The sequence below is a fragment of the Oncorhynchus keta genome, chromosome 33 (assembly GCF_023373465.1).
Source record: "Oncorhynchus keta strain PuntledgeMale-10-30-2019 chromosome 33, Oket_V2, whole genome shotgun sequence".
Lineage (NCBI taxonomy): Eukaryota > Metazoa > Chordata > Actinopteri > Salmoniformes > Salmonidae > Oncorhynchus > Oncorhynchus keta.
The window spans coordinates 21,207,272-21,222,794 of NC_068453.1; the positions used below are offsets into that span (position 1 = coordinate 21,207,272).

General features: G+C 43.8%; 1 protein-coding gene across 1 annotated transcript in view; it reads right to left on the reverse strand.

Moving 5' to 3' along the window:
- Window positions 1-15,523, reverse strand: part of LOC118366373 (membrane-associated guanylate kinase, WW and PDZ domain-containing protein 2-like) — a 237,559-nt gene that overhangs the window by 62,507 nt on the left and 159,529 nt on the right. Inside the window, 1 exon segment of the mRNA XM_052491622.1 lies at window positions 2,125-2,182. Within this exon segment, the coding sequence (XP_052347582.1) occupies window positions 2,125-2,182 (58 nt within the window).

Here is a 15,523-nt window from a genome sequence, read left to right on the forward strand (position 1 = left end):
TTTCCAAATGCCTGAAGGTACCACGTTCATCTGTACTAACAATAGTACGCAAGTATAAACACCATGGGACCATGCAGCCGTCATACCGCTCAGGAAGGAGACACATTCTGTCTCCTAGAGATGAACGTACTTTGGTGCGAAAAGTGCAAATCAATCCCAGAACAACAGCAAAGGACTTTGTGAAGGTGCTGGAGGAAACAGGTACAAAAGTATCTATATCCACAGTAAAACGAGTCCTATATCGACATAACCTGAAAGGCCCCTCAGCAAGGAAGAAGCCACTGCTCCAAAACCGCCATAAAAAAGCCAGACTACGGTTTGCAACTGCACATGGGGACAAAGATTGTACTTTTTGGATAAATGTCCTCTGGTCTAAAGAAACAAAAATTGAACTGTTTTGCCATAATGACCATCTTTATGGTTGGAGGGAAAAGGAGGATGCTTGCAAGCCAAAGAACACCATCCCAGCAGTGAATCACGGGGGTGGCAGCATCATGTTGTGGGGGTGCTTTGCTGCAGGAGGGACTGGTGCACTTCATAAAATAGATGTCATCATGAGGAGGGGAAATTATGTGGATATATTGAAGCAACATCTCAAGACATCAGTCAGAAAGTTAAAGCTTGGTCGCAATTGGGTCTTCCAAATGGACAATGACCCAAGCATACTTCCAAAGTTGTGGCAAAGTGGCTTAAGGACGACAATGTCAAGGTATTGGAGTGGCCATCACAAAGGAATGGGACAAAATTCACCCAACTTATTGTGGGAAGCTTGTGGAAGGCTACCCAAAACTTTTGGCCGATTTTTATTTTATTTTTAATTTTACCCCATTTTTCTCTCCAATTTCGTGGTATCCAATTGTTAGTAGCTACTATCTTGTTTCATCGCTACAACTCCCGTACGGGCTCGGGAGAGATGAAGGTCGAAAGTCATGCGTCCTCCGATACACAACCCAACCAAGCCACACTGCTTCTTAACACAGCGCGCATCCAACCCGGAAGCCAGCTGCACCAATGTGTCGGAGGAAACACTGTGCACCTTGCAACCTTGGTTAGCGTGCACTGCGCCCGGCCCGCCACAGGAGTCACTGGTGCGCGATGAGACAAGGATATCCCTGATATCCCAATTGTGCGTCGCCCCACGGACCTACCGGTCGCGGCCGGTTACGACAGAGCCTGGGCGCGAACCCAGAGTCTCTGGTGGCCCTTAACCACTGCACCACCCGGGAGGCCCAAATTAAACAATTTAATGGCAATGCTACCAAATACTAATTGAGTATATGTAAACTTCTGACCCACTGGGAATGTGATGAAAGAAATAAAAGCTGAAATAAATATATTATTCTGACATCTCACATTCTGAAAATAAAGTGGTGATCCTAACTGCCCTAAAACAGGGAATTCTTACGAGGATTAAATGTCAGGAATTATGAAGAACTGAGTTTAAATGTATTTGGCTAAGGTGAATGTAAACTTCTGAGTTCATCTGTAACTATTGGACTTGGCAGGGTCAGGTATGGTGCTAGTGTATGTGCGTGCAATGGCTCAGTGGCTGCCTGGGGATATGGGATTTCTACATGGCAGCGGGAGAGAGGGAGTGTAGGCAAGGCAGGTGCAGTGTTCTAGTCTTTCTTGGGGATAGAGAATAGAACACGGCCAGCCAGCCAAACTCCCTCTCCAGCCAGGCTATAAATAGACGTCCCCTCCTCTCCCTGGACTAGGGGGACTAGTGCGCATCCAGCAGGAGAAAGGACACGTCCAGAATAGGAAGGGTACATTTGGTTCAATAGAGAAGACAGAGACACATCACCATTGCACCACATCGCACAAAGATGGCACACACACACACACACACACACTTGCGCATGTAAACAGGTACACTGGTACACACTCACACACACACTCACAAATGCCTAACAAACAATCACCCACTGACCCATTCACAGCGACAGACACACAGAGACAGAGGTATAAATGAGCAGCAGAAAAGCCCACCCTCTGCCTCCTTGCCACAGCCCTGTGCAGCGTTAATGACTCTGACTAACACAGGACAGTGGAAACATAACACAGGGGAACACTGGAAATCAAAATAATCATTAATTATTAAAGCAGTGAGTCCAGACTTACTCCACATAGTAACTTCCGTAAATAGGGTCATCGATCTTCTCCCAGCCATACGGCAGCTCTGTGGAAGAGACAAGCACAACAACATACTAGTCAGTCAACAGGCCGGGGGACAGCATGTCGATTCACAGAACAATATATTCATCAGGCAATTTTGATCACAACATTATTGTATGGTCCTTTATTACAGGATTTGAGGTTAATTATAAAATCTTAATTGACTATGGTAAATCTGAAAATGATTTATTATGCTCTATGGTAACTGTGCTAGTTACTGAATACTTGGTGAGGTCTATGAGCCTCCAGACTTGCAAACACTGTCAAAACATTTGGACAAACTTAAGAGACAAGACATGATAACCCCATCAGCATTTGCAATCAAAATTCAGATCCAAAATTCACGAGTGTGAAGGAGAATGGCTGTTTCTCAAGCAGCGGACCAAAGGTTACTTAATCAATGTCAATATGGCCCCACAGGTCTACTCCAACCATCTCCTGAACTCTCACACTACACCAAACACACTGATAGATGGAGTGGTTTGAATTGGGGTGATTTTAAATATTCATGTCCTGCCATCATTTCTATTTTGTAAATATTCTGATATTTACAAAAGTTATGATGCCAGCGATGTTTGGATATAGTTTAAATGTTTGTATCTGGAGCACGTACATAGCTCCTGGGCCCCTTAGCCCACACAATATTTAACTGGAACACATTACACCATTACAGTGGGGTCTCAGAATAGACTGACTGTGAATCTAACACAGTAGCTGTCAACTGTCGTGGTCCCAAAATAAACCTTTGAGTGGAACGTAGAATGTCATAACTTCAGTCATGTCGGTGTTGATGGTGCAAGTGTTCCTCCACATTGTATCTACTCTGATATGATGAGCCACCACTGTGGCATCATGAGAAGTGTTATAAATAGGCTTGGGCAGTATCCAGGGAGTTATACCTTCATACCGACTTTGTTCCATCCCGGGATATTCGACAATACCGGCAATGAACACTATTCTCAATTCAAAGGTTAGCAATGCTAACAAGTACATGTAAAATCCAATAGCAAATGCTAGCTAAATGCTAACTATTTTATAGTCTCTGACTATTTGCAGGATAGACATCCCAGCTGATAAAGTTATACAAGTAACTCAAAAATGCTACTCAAAGTTTGCTGCACGCACAAAACAAATGCTGTCTCTTGATCAAGGAGGGAATTATCTGCTGTTACCAATAGGAGCTTGATTGCAAGAAGCTAACCACTTAGCTAGCTAGCTAGATAACCAGCAACTAAGTTAGCAAATCAAATGCACATCTGCACAGCTTTATCACATTTTAGAAAGTTAACTTAATAGTTATTAGATATCTAGCTGGCAAACATTTAGTTGTGAATTCCATAGTGTAACTACATATATCAGTATACAGATCACCTAGTGAGTGCTGCACAACAGTGAGTGACTCATCATTTTAAAAGTTGAGGTAGGGCCTGCCGAGTGGCACAGCAGTCTAAGGCACTGCATCGCAGTGCTAGAGGCATTACTACAGACCCGGGTTCATTCGGGCTGTGCCACAACCGGTTGTGGCCGGGAGTCCCATAGGATGGCGCACAATTGGCCCAGAGTCGTCCAGGTTAAGGGAGAGTTTGGCCGGTGAGGCATTACTTGCCTGCGGGCTGAACCCGGTCGCCAGTTGAACGGTGTTTCCTCCAACACATTGGTGCGGCTGGTTTCCGGGTTAAGCTGGCTAATGTTAAGGAGTGTGGATGGGCGGGTCATGTTTCAGAGGAAACATGACTCCACCTCCTCCTCTCCCAAGCTCATTGGGGAGTTGCAGCGATGAGACCAGATCCAAAATTGGGGAGAAAAAGGTGGTAAATAAAAAACAAAAAAAGGTAAAAAGTCACTGTAAATGTGTATAAAAAAAACATAAAAGATTATTGTTAGTTTCAACAGTATTGAAAAACCCTCCTGTGGTTATTTCCAAATAGCCCATATATGGTATATACTGCCCAAGCCTAGTTATAAATACAGATATGATAATTATTTTTTACCTTTATTTAACTAGGCAAGTCAGTTAAGAACAAATTCTTATTTTCAATGACAGCCTAGGAACAGTGCGTTAACTGCCTTGTTCAGGGCAGAACAACAGATTTGTACTTTGTCAGCTCGGGGATTCGATCTTAGCTAGGGCGGTAGGGTAGCCTGGTGGTTAGAGCGTTGCAGCCGGAAGGTTGCAAGTTCAAATCCCCGAGCTGACAAGGTACAAATCTGTCGTTCTAGGCCGTCATTGAAAATAAGAATTTGTTCTTAACTGACTTGCCTAGTTAAATAAAGGTTAAAAAAAAAAATACAACCTTTTGTTACTAGTCCAATGCTCTAACCACGAGGCTACCTGCTGCCCTCGGAAAATTAAAGGAGTGCTGCACACTCTTGGAGCTCAGATGCAATAATTTAATAACCGACATCAGGGTATAATGACAAACACTACGGGGTGACTAGTTTATATAGTGTCAAAGGACACACACAGGTGTCTGTAATCATGGCCGGGTGTGGCCTGATATCATTGGTTAATCTTCAAATATAAAAATAACATACCAAAAACATGACTGGATAGCATACGATCATAGATACAATTTAGACTACATAAGCCTACAAACATTTACAACAGCAAAATCACAAGAATGGCTTCAGGTCAAAGTCTATGTTGAGACCGAAGGGAGGAAGGGTCTTTAAATTAAAGATCCTCATTTTAACAATACATTATCAAGGTCACCCCCTCTCCTAGGGAGGGTGACATGTTCGATGCCAATATGACATATAACAACTTCCAAAAAGTGGGCCGCAACTGGATAAGTCAAGTTTTTGTACCTAATGGTGCTACGATGCTCCGAGATTCGTACTTTTAATTCGTGCTTTGTTTTACACACATCATTTTTACCACAAGGACAAGTTATAAGATAAATAACTGGCTTAGTGGAGCACGTGATAACACCTTTGATTGGGATCTGTTTCTCTGTTTGGGGGTGTTTGAAGGACATTACATTTATAAGTGCCATTGCATTGAGCACAGCCATTACACTTGTAGTTTCCATCCAGTAGGGGTGCAAATAGACGTTGTGCAGGGATATCTTGGGGTGGTAAATCGGAGTATACCAGTTGATCTCTGAGATTTCTGCCCCGCGAGAATACGACCAAGGGAGGGTTCGAAAACACATTATCGATACGGTCATCGGATCTTATGTTTTGTGAACGATGTTTGTGATCGATTCCATTAATTTGTTCAGAGCATTTTGAATAGAGGGCATTTAGAAAGCAAGAATGCTTCTTTTTGCAAGGCTGTCCTTGGTCTCGGTTTGTTTTGAATTTTCTCAATGGCAGTATTAATTTGACCATTTTTGTAACCCCTCTCCTTGAATTTTCTTTGAGTCTCAGACATATTTCTGTCGAAATCTGATTGTTTTTTGCAAATTATTTTGATTCAACAGAATTGGCTGTAGGGCAAACTATTTTTCAAGTGAAGTGGGTGACAACTATCAGCCCTCAACAAACTGTTACGATCAGTAGGTTTCCTGTAAAGATCAGTGTATAGAACATTATCTTCACACAAGGAAACTGATTTGACATGTGTCAGATTGCATAGTAAATCTCAGATGCTCAGAACAAGAGTTAAGAAAAGCATGGAATGCCTGGAACTATTTTGCATCACCTCTCCATAGAACAACAATTGACTGAGAGGGTTGAAAGAGGATGACAATTGACTGTTTCTTCATGTAACCCACATACAAATTAGCATAGTTGGGAGCCATGGGGGATCCCATAGCAGTACCCTTTGTCTGAATAAAGAAATCATTTAGAAACATGAGGTAGTTGTGTGTGAGTACTATTTCAGCCAATGTTATAATGCAGGCACTGGAAGGCAGTTCATTAGGGTCACGTTGCAGAAGATAATGTTCCATAGCTTCAATTACCGCCCTCGTGTGGAATATTTTTGTATAACGACTCAACATCAAAAGTAACTAACAAAGTCTTTTCAGGGAGAGGATCAAGAGATTCAATGATAGAGATAAAAAAAACTGGCACTGGAAGCGGATGAGGCGCTGTTTGTAGAGCGTTGGTCAGATGGAGAGGATAGAAGTGAACGCCATCCCTCCTGCGTCTGTCATAGAGGGGAGGAGCAGGACCTCTCTTGTCAGAGTTTCTCCAGAAGTAGACTTTGTCCTCGGCCTTGTCTTGGTTGAATTTCTTAATTTTAAGTTCCTTTATTTCTGTAGACAACTTGACACTTCATGACCTAACCAGGAAAACTCAATGTGAAACTGATTTGTAACTCACAATATAGAGGGACTCTATATAGAGTCCATAGAAATATAATTACTAGAACGGTAAAGCCCCTCACACCACATCAACATTACTGGAACACTCGTGGGTACACTCAATATGGCTGAAAGTAACTATTTATATGGCTTAGTACTTGGGCTAAAGCTGACTCACACTACAGAGTGTGCATCTTCATCACTCTGTGCATCTTCATCAGGGAATTGTTTGAGCCAGGGGGACTGGTGCATTGACAGCCGGCCTGAGCCTGATTCCATTTAAGGCTATGAGGTTGTGACCAGTGTGGTGGTACTGAGACTGGTCCAGAGTGAGAGCCGCTCTAATCAGAGAGAGGAGAGGAGAGGAGAGGAGAGGAGAGGAGAGGAGAGGAGAGCTGGACAAATCAGGAGAGTGGAGATAATATCTCCTAACCACAAACATCAGTCAGAATGGGGCTCTCAGGACCTCCATGATGATTCAGAAATATCATGTTTCTGGAGACACATGGTCCTTTATATTAACATCCCTGGCTCCATTGTCATACACGTGCACAGTAAGTCACAATACATCAATACAAGCACATGCAAGCCATATGTCTCTCCCTTTTACTCACACACATACACTGTTCAACACACGGAAGCCCCCCCCCCACACACACTACCACACACCACTCCCCGCCCCCACCAGCAACAAAAACACACTCACTACATGTGCTGTGACTGATATGTGAGTCTGTTAGGAGTGGGTTGACAGCCCTAAGGAATATCTCCTCTCAGTGCTCCTCTCTTCTCCCTTCCTTAGCCCCATCTTCACTCATTAAATATGAAAGAGGCTGGTTCATGTTCTCACCTCCACTGAGCTCCACACACAGAAAAACACCACACAGATCAAAGTCCTGCCATGTATTTCTGCCACGCACCACTCCGTCTAATGAAACACCCTTCTATTAAAACCACCTGAGCTTCAGAGCTAGGCAGGCAGTCTGTCTGTCTGTCTTCAGCAGAGCTTCAGAGCTAGGCAGGCAGTCTGTCTGTCTGTCTTCAGCAGAGCTTCAGAGCTAGGCAGGCAGTCTGTCTGTCTGTCTTCAGCAGAGCTTCAGAGCTAGGCAGGCAGTCTGTCTGTCTGTCTTCAGCAGAGCTTCAGAGCTAGGCAGGCAGTCTGTCTGTCTGTCTTCAGCAGAGCTTCAGAGCTAGGCAGGCAGTCTGTCTGTCTGTCTTCAGCAGAGCTTCAGAGCTAGGCAGGCAGTCTGTCTGTCTGTCTTCAGCAGAGCTTCAGAGCTAGGCAGGCAGTCTGTCTGTCTGTCTTCAGCAGAGCTTCAGAGCTAGGCAGGCAGCCTGTCTGTCTGTGTCTTCAGCAGAGCTTTAGAGCTAGGCAGGCAGTCTGTCTGTCTTCAGCAGAGCTTCAGAGGCAGGCAGCCTGTCTATCTGTCTTCAGCAGAGCTTCAGAGCTAGGCAGGCAGCCTGTCTGTCTGTGTCTTCAGCAGAGCTTCAGAGCTAGGCAGGCAGTCTGTCTGTCTGTCTTCAGCAGAGCTTCAGAGCTAGGCAGGCAGCCTGTCTGTCTGTGTCTTCAGCAGAGCTTCAGAGATACACACAACACCACACTGCAGGTAGCCAATATCTCTAGATTCCTACTGTTTGTTTCAATGTCACTGTTTTTGGCTTAAAAGGTCTTGTGCAGAGCACATGCATACAACACACACAGAAACACGCACACGCGCACACACACACACACGCACACACGTACGTACCCCCCCCCCCCCCCCACACACACAGCGGTGAGTATGTTTATGTGTGTGTTCAGTAAATGTGTTCTAAATGCTGAACTCCAGAAGACTCTCGCTCCACTAAGCACAGTCACAGCCCCTGTCAGTTAGTAGCGTGGGAGAAATGATTCCATGGATCTGGGAGAGACAGAGAGAAAGAGAATTGTGCTGTCCATTAGCCTGCAGCGCTGAAGAGAAGGGCCACTTTGTCACTGTAACAATTTGTGCTCTTTATAGGGCCAACACAGTCTAAACGCTGCTGTGGAGGAGCTGTCAACTCCCAGGAAGCCTAAGGAAGGATACATCTGAAGGAGCTCCAGTGTTAAACGTGGTATAGTGTTTTAGAGTGCATCCCTTGTCCCAGGTCAATTAACCTTACATTAGTGACAATTATAAATGGTATAGAACAGGTATTCCCAAACTGGGGTACGCGTATCCCTGGCAATGCCGTCGGGGGTACGCCAAATAAAAATGTGACTCGCATTTAAATAATTTTAAAAAGTCAATTTTCAAACAGTCCATTTAGTAAGGCCCATAGAGACATATACCAGCTCTACTGGTAGTACTTCTACTATCAGCTGCTACTACCAGCAGTACTGCACCTGCACCTGTCGACGACACAAGTTGTTCTGCTTCCACGGGCACATCCAATGCTAGCATCAGTAATTCTACATTTGTTGTTATCCCAGCTAGCATGGACACAGACAGTTGTGAAGCTGATGCAGCCGAAGAGCTACTGCCCCATTACCCGGGAAGTCACCGAACAACAGACAGGGACGATAGACCATTGAAGAGGCACAAATATGATGAGAACTATATTGATTGGGGTTCACTTATATTGGGAGTAGTGCCTTTCCTCAGCTACATTGTGGTATATGTGCAAAAGTACTATCTCACAACTCGATAAACCTTCACTCGTGCACATAATAAAGATGACTTTTGAGTAGTAAGACATGTATAAAAGCAACAGATACCATTAATAAGAAGGGGCTAGAAGCGTCTTATATGGTGAACTACCGAGTGGCTAGGACAGGCAAGCCCCATACTATTGTGGAGGACTTCATTCTTCCTGCTGCCTCAGAAATGGCTGGGACAATGCTGGGGAAACAGGCCAAAAAAAACTATGACAATACCTTCATCAAACAACGCATCAGTGACATGGCAGGAGATGTTTTGAAACAATTTCTGCTTCACATACAAGCAAGCCATTGAATTATATGCGTTACAGCTGGATGAGTCAACAGACCTGGCGGGCCTGGCACAGCTCCTGGTATATGTCCGTTACGTTTACTGGGGGTCAATTAAGGAAGACATCCTCTTCTGCAAACCACTGGAAACCAGGACAACAGGAGGGGATATTTTTAAAGTACTGGACAGCTTTGTGACACCAAATGGACTTTGGTGGTCAAGATGTGTTGGTATCTGTACTGACGGCGCAAAAGCCCTGACAGGGAGACATAGTGGAGTGGTAACGCGCGTGCAAGTAGTTGCTCCCGACACCACTTGGGTACACTGCAGCATCCACCGAAAGGCCCTTGCTGCCAAGGGAATGCCCGACAGCTTGAAAGACATTTTGGACACTCTAGTGAAAATGGTTAACTTTGTTAAAGCAAGGCGTGAAGAATGGAGTTTAAAGTTTTCTTTCCTGACCATAATTTTCACTTGTCTGACTGCTTGCATGATGACGAGTTCCTCACATGACTGTCCTATCTGGGTGATGTTTTTTCTCACCTGAATGATCTGAATCTAGGATTACAAGGACGCATACAACTATATTCAATGTGCGGGACAACATTGAGGCTATGATTAAGAAGTTGGAGCTCTTCTCTGTCTGCATTAACAAGGACAACACACAGGTCTTTCCACCATTGTATGATTTTTTGTGTGCAAATGAACTCAAGCTTTCGGACAATGTCAAATGTAATATAGCAAAGCACCTGAGTTAGTTGGGTGCCCTACTTACGTAGGTACTTTACCGAAACGGATGACACAAACAACTGGATTCGTTATCCCTTTCATGCCCTGCCTCCAGTCCACTTACCAATATCTGAACAAGAGAGCCTCGTCGAAATTGCAACAAGCTGTTCTGTGAAAATGTAATTTAATCAGAAGCCACTGCCAATTTTATGGATTGGGCTGCGCACAGAGTATCCCGCCTTGGTGAATCGCATTGTTATGACACTGATGCCCTTTGCAACCACGTACCTATGTGAGAGTGGATTCTCGGCCCTCATTAGCATGAAAACTAAATACAGGCACAGACTGTGTGTGGAAAATTATTTAAGACTGAGACTCTCTCCAATAAAACCCAACATTGCAGAGTTATGTGCATCCTTTCAAGCACACCCTTCTCATTAACCTGTGGTGAGTTATTCACCATTTTCGATGAACAAATAAGGTTTTATATGTAAGATGGCTAAATAAAGAGCAAAAATTATTGATTATTATTATAATATTATTTGTGGTCCTATAAGAGCTCTTTTGTCACTTCCCATGAGCTGGGTTGTGACAAAAACTCACACTCATTCTTATGTTTAATAAATGTATCGTATAGTGTGTGTGTGTGGCAGGCTTACAATGACAGAAAAAACAACATTTGAGAGTGCGCTGACCCTGGTGCTTGAGGGGATACGCAGCTGGAGATTGAATGTTTGAAGGAGTACGAGACTGTAAAAGGTTTGGGAACCACTGGTATAGAGCAAAGAGACAGCCACTACTGAGTGTTGAAATAAAACAATGGGTTTTCCCACAGGGTTTACCATGCAGTCTGAGAACTGTCGACATCAGTAGGCTAGGCCTCAGTAAATGTTCCTTTGGTTTATTCCATTTTGATTTCAACAGGGGGGTTCTCTAAGCTCTCCCCCTTCTTTCACTCTCTCCTCCTCTATCTCATTCCCTGTTTGTCCATCCTCTCCTCTCCTGTCCGCTCCTCTCTCCCTGTTTGACCAGCTCTAAAGGAAAACACTTTAAAATGCACTCGTACAGAGGGACTTTTTGAAGTAAAGTTTCATGCTCTCATGCATATTTCATCTGGCCTTTCTAATTCTGTCTGAGGAGAGGAACAGCCCATGTTACCCATGTTCCCCTGCTTTCCCTTTTCCTTTCTTCAGGGGAGGAGCTGGCTGAAGTGAATTCAGGTCACCTGCAGCACATGGGACTGTTTCGTCTCTGATGTCGCACCCCCTTCCCACTGGTGCCTGCTTAGACAGGAGACCAATACATCTCAACTTTTTCCTTCAGCCGCTTCCTCCACTCACTGAGTATCTCTCCAGGGTATTCCCACTGAGAGTCAGGTGTGTAAACACCCCAAGGGCCTTATTCCAATACTCAAAATATGGGTTGGAGTTAGCAAAGTTATGCCCTTAGGCCTCTGTTTTGAAGCCCTCATTTGAAGTGTTTTCTAGAATAGCCTCGCCAGGTCTGATCCCCCACAATTCTCTATAATCTCCACTTCACTTGATTCACTCTCCAAACAGCTATCATTGTTTTGGAATGAACTGAGGAGAGAGCAACGAAGACGGGAGCCAGTAAAGGAAAAAGGAAAATGGGAATTGAACTAGTGTGTGTTGTCACAGTGATAGCACCGCCATGCTGAGACAGAGGTAATATCAGTCAGACTGCTGCTGAGAATGAGGAGGATGAGGAGGGGGAGCAGGAGCAGGAGGAAGAGGAGGAAGTGGTTTGCTGGGTTTATTCTCTTTCCTTGATGAGGTGGTTGCCAGATGGAACAGAGGACATCTATATAGCCCCTGACACACTGAGATATACTGTATATTAACATGACAGCCCCAGTCCAGCTGAGTCACAACAGCACACAGTATCCGTCTTAAACAGAGTCATAAACCAAAACAAGTCTTAAGAAACAAGACCTTGAAGGACCTCCCAGTAAACCTTCTTCTTACACTAGGCAGCATACCATTGACCTAGGTTTATTCGACAAAAGAAATGTTGCAAAAAATGTAGTTGCAACACGTGTAATGTAAACAGCAGATATAGGAGACATTTTCTAAAGATTGACAACATTTGTTTCCATTCGACAGGGTGGATTTGTTTTTTGTGTAGCTGTATTGCGACAAATGATGATGGAAACTGTTTTTCCAATAAATTATGATAGCAGAATCTTTTTAAGGTACGCTGGGCCCGTGATGTCATGGCCCAAGCATTTGCAAACAAATTATTTTTCTGTACTAAATCCATAAGACGGCCTAATTTGTAAACAGGCAGACAGTGAGTTGTGAGCAAAATAACCAGAAGGGAAGTTGACAATGGCTATTAATAGGCATAAATAAATAGTATTTCTATTGTTGCAGTCCTCAAAGACAATCACATTGAATCAAATGAATCAGATCCATTTACCGCCCGCAGGTCGGGGTGCCGACAGTCTAAAATAGATTTTTTCTAAATATAAAAATAAATGTTTTCTTTGCAAGGACAAGGATTGTTCTGACTTTCTAGAATGCCTGAATCACCTTGCTTTTCTGGTTGGCTGGATGGAAGTTTCACCGTCCAATGATTTAAAATCTACAGGAGTGCAAATTAAACTATGGCACAGACCGTGGTGATATGTTGGCACACGAGAATTATACGAATATGGCAAATATTAATCAATTCTTGCATTCCATCCATGCTGGCTTTCGCGAGCTACCTGCGACGGGACACCGATAGGTGGGAGAGCATACAGACTGTCGGCAATTTATTAATGAGCAATTTGCTAAATAGGGTAATGGAAACCCTTCAACGACATCATTTGTAATCGACACTGCAGGTTTCTTTTTTAAGGTGGGACGTCATTACGTCCAGCTGTTTTTATCGACAAAAGATAGTTAAATGGAAACGCGCCGCAGTGGGCAATTGTCACATCCATTTTCTATGCAAACTTTCTAAATGTCGACCAAAACAAAATCACTGGACAAGTTAATGGAATCATAGCTAATGTCTCACTGTGAAGGGAGACAGTTTCCATGGTAACCTGTGGAGAAGGAAGTGAGGGAAGTCTTTTGGGCTGAGCAGAGGGGCTGTCTGATGATGGTGGGCCATTTGGACTACTAATCCTGCAGACACGTTCCCTTTCCATGCTGCTGTACTTGACCCCTGACCCCTAACTGCACCCACTCAAAATAAGGAGTGGAGTTAGCAAAAGTATTCTCTTAGGCCTAGGTTTTACTCCACCGCCACTGTCGCCCCCGGAAATGAGCACACCGTTAATGAGCACACCGTTAATGCCAGGTGCACGGTGTATCCTCCGACACATTGTTGCGGCTGGCTTCTGGGTTGGATGGTGCTGTGTTAAGAAGCAGTGCGGCTGGTTGGGTTGTGTATCGGAGGACGCATGACTTTCAACCTTCGTCTCTTCCGAGCCCGTACGGGAGTTGTAGTGATGAGACAAGATAGTAGCTACTACAACAATTGGATACCACAAAATTGGGGAGAAAAAGGGGTACAAATTTTTTAAAAACACACACAAAAAAAAAGAGCACACCGTTAATTTTCCAACTTGTTTGAACTACAGATTGTGAATCCCAATTCACCATTAATTAATTTAACTGAATATGAAAACATAATTACATTGAAGGAGAAAGGTTGCTGTTCTGGCATTTACCAAGGACGTAATAACTAACACAATCAATATCATCATAGAAACACGCAGTTTTCACATAATGTATTTCGACACTGGTTTGGAGATAATGAATTTTCCAACTTGTTTGAACTACAGATTGTGAATCCCAATTCTAAGACTATAACAGACACAGTGGATTGGGGAGCTCAGGTGTGACTATAAATCAAAGGTAACCTAGAATTTGGATTCACATCAGTAGTTCAAACAAGTTGGGAAATTCATTATCTCCAAACCAGTGTCTAAATTCATTATGTGAAAACTGCGTATTTCTATGATCTGTGGTTAAAAAGATATGCTGAAAGTAAGAAACAAAACTGCTTCTCTATGACATCACAGGGTAGGATTAAAAGTAAAAAAGGTGATTTTCAAAACCAGCAATGACTTTTTAGCCAGAGGTATGGTATTTTATTTCTCCCCATATCAACGCAACCATTTTAAAAATCACTGTTTAACTTCACTGTTTAACTTCACTGTTTAACTTCACTGTTTAACTTCACTGTTTAACTTCACTGTTTAACTTTTGTTTAACTTCACGGTTGAACTTTTGTTGAGGTCTTTTACCTCGTTTTTACCTCTTACTTTTTCTACAAAACATAGAAATGTGCCGTTTTCATGATATGTAGACACTGGTAGTGTGCTGAAGATAATGACAATGAGGTTGAAAAGTTGTGGAGTTGCCCTTTAAGTTCTTCAGGAAAGCTTAGGGAGTTGGGTTTGTCCGAAAGCAATGATGTTCAAAAGCCATCTAAGCTCAGCTGATCTCTCCCTTCACAGCGAGGGTAAAACAACCAGTGGAGCAGAGCAGGTGACTTACTCAGGTAGAACAGCCTATTACTAGAGTTGATTTAGGTGCTGTGGAGGGAGGATGCAGAAGAGAGGAAGGGAGGGGGAAGCATGGATGGTTGAGGATGATTAACCATTAAGTGTGTCTGGAGTGGGGCGGAGTGTGACTGGGCTACTGAAGGACTCCTACCTCTCCTCTTCAGCCTCTCCTCTCAACGGGCTGGGAGAAGGACACACACACATCCAGCCATGCATTCACCCGTGCACACGCACAAATATTCCGGAAGTCATTCGCCATCTCACGTATGGGACATTATCATACACAAACACACACCAAACTCTGCGTCCTCCTCCTCATCTCCAGTCCTCAGGCATCCTCCAGACGAGGATGTTCTCAGAATATACCCATTAATCATGTCACACAGACACAGGCCCTCCCTTCTCCTCTCCTGCTGGAGGCTCAAGGTGAGGGAGGACGCCACAACATTTACTCAACACACACACGCACAAGATTACACACACACGCTCACAAGATCACACAAACGCACAAGCACACGCTCACACACGCACGCATAAGCTCACACACGCACACGCTAACACACACACACACACACACACACACACACACACACACACACACACACACACACACACACACACACACACACACATCTATCTGAGCAGCACTGAGAGTGGTGAAGCATAAGGTCAGTGTCCTCAAACCACTCCTAACACCACACCAACCTGATGTGTGGTCCTTCTGTAGCTCAGTTGGTAGAGCATGGCGCTTGTAACATAAGAGCCAGGGTAGTGGGTTCGATTCGGGACCACCCATACGTAGAATGTATGCACACATGACTGTAAGTCGCTTTGGATAAAAGCGTCTGCTAAATGGCATATATTATTATTATATATTATGTGTGAGTATC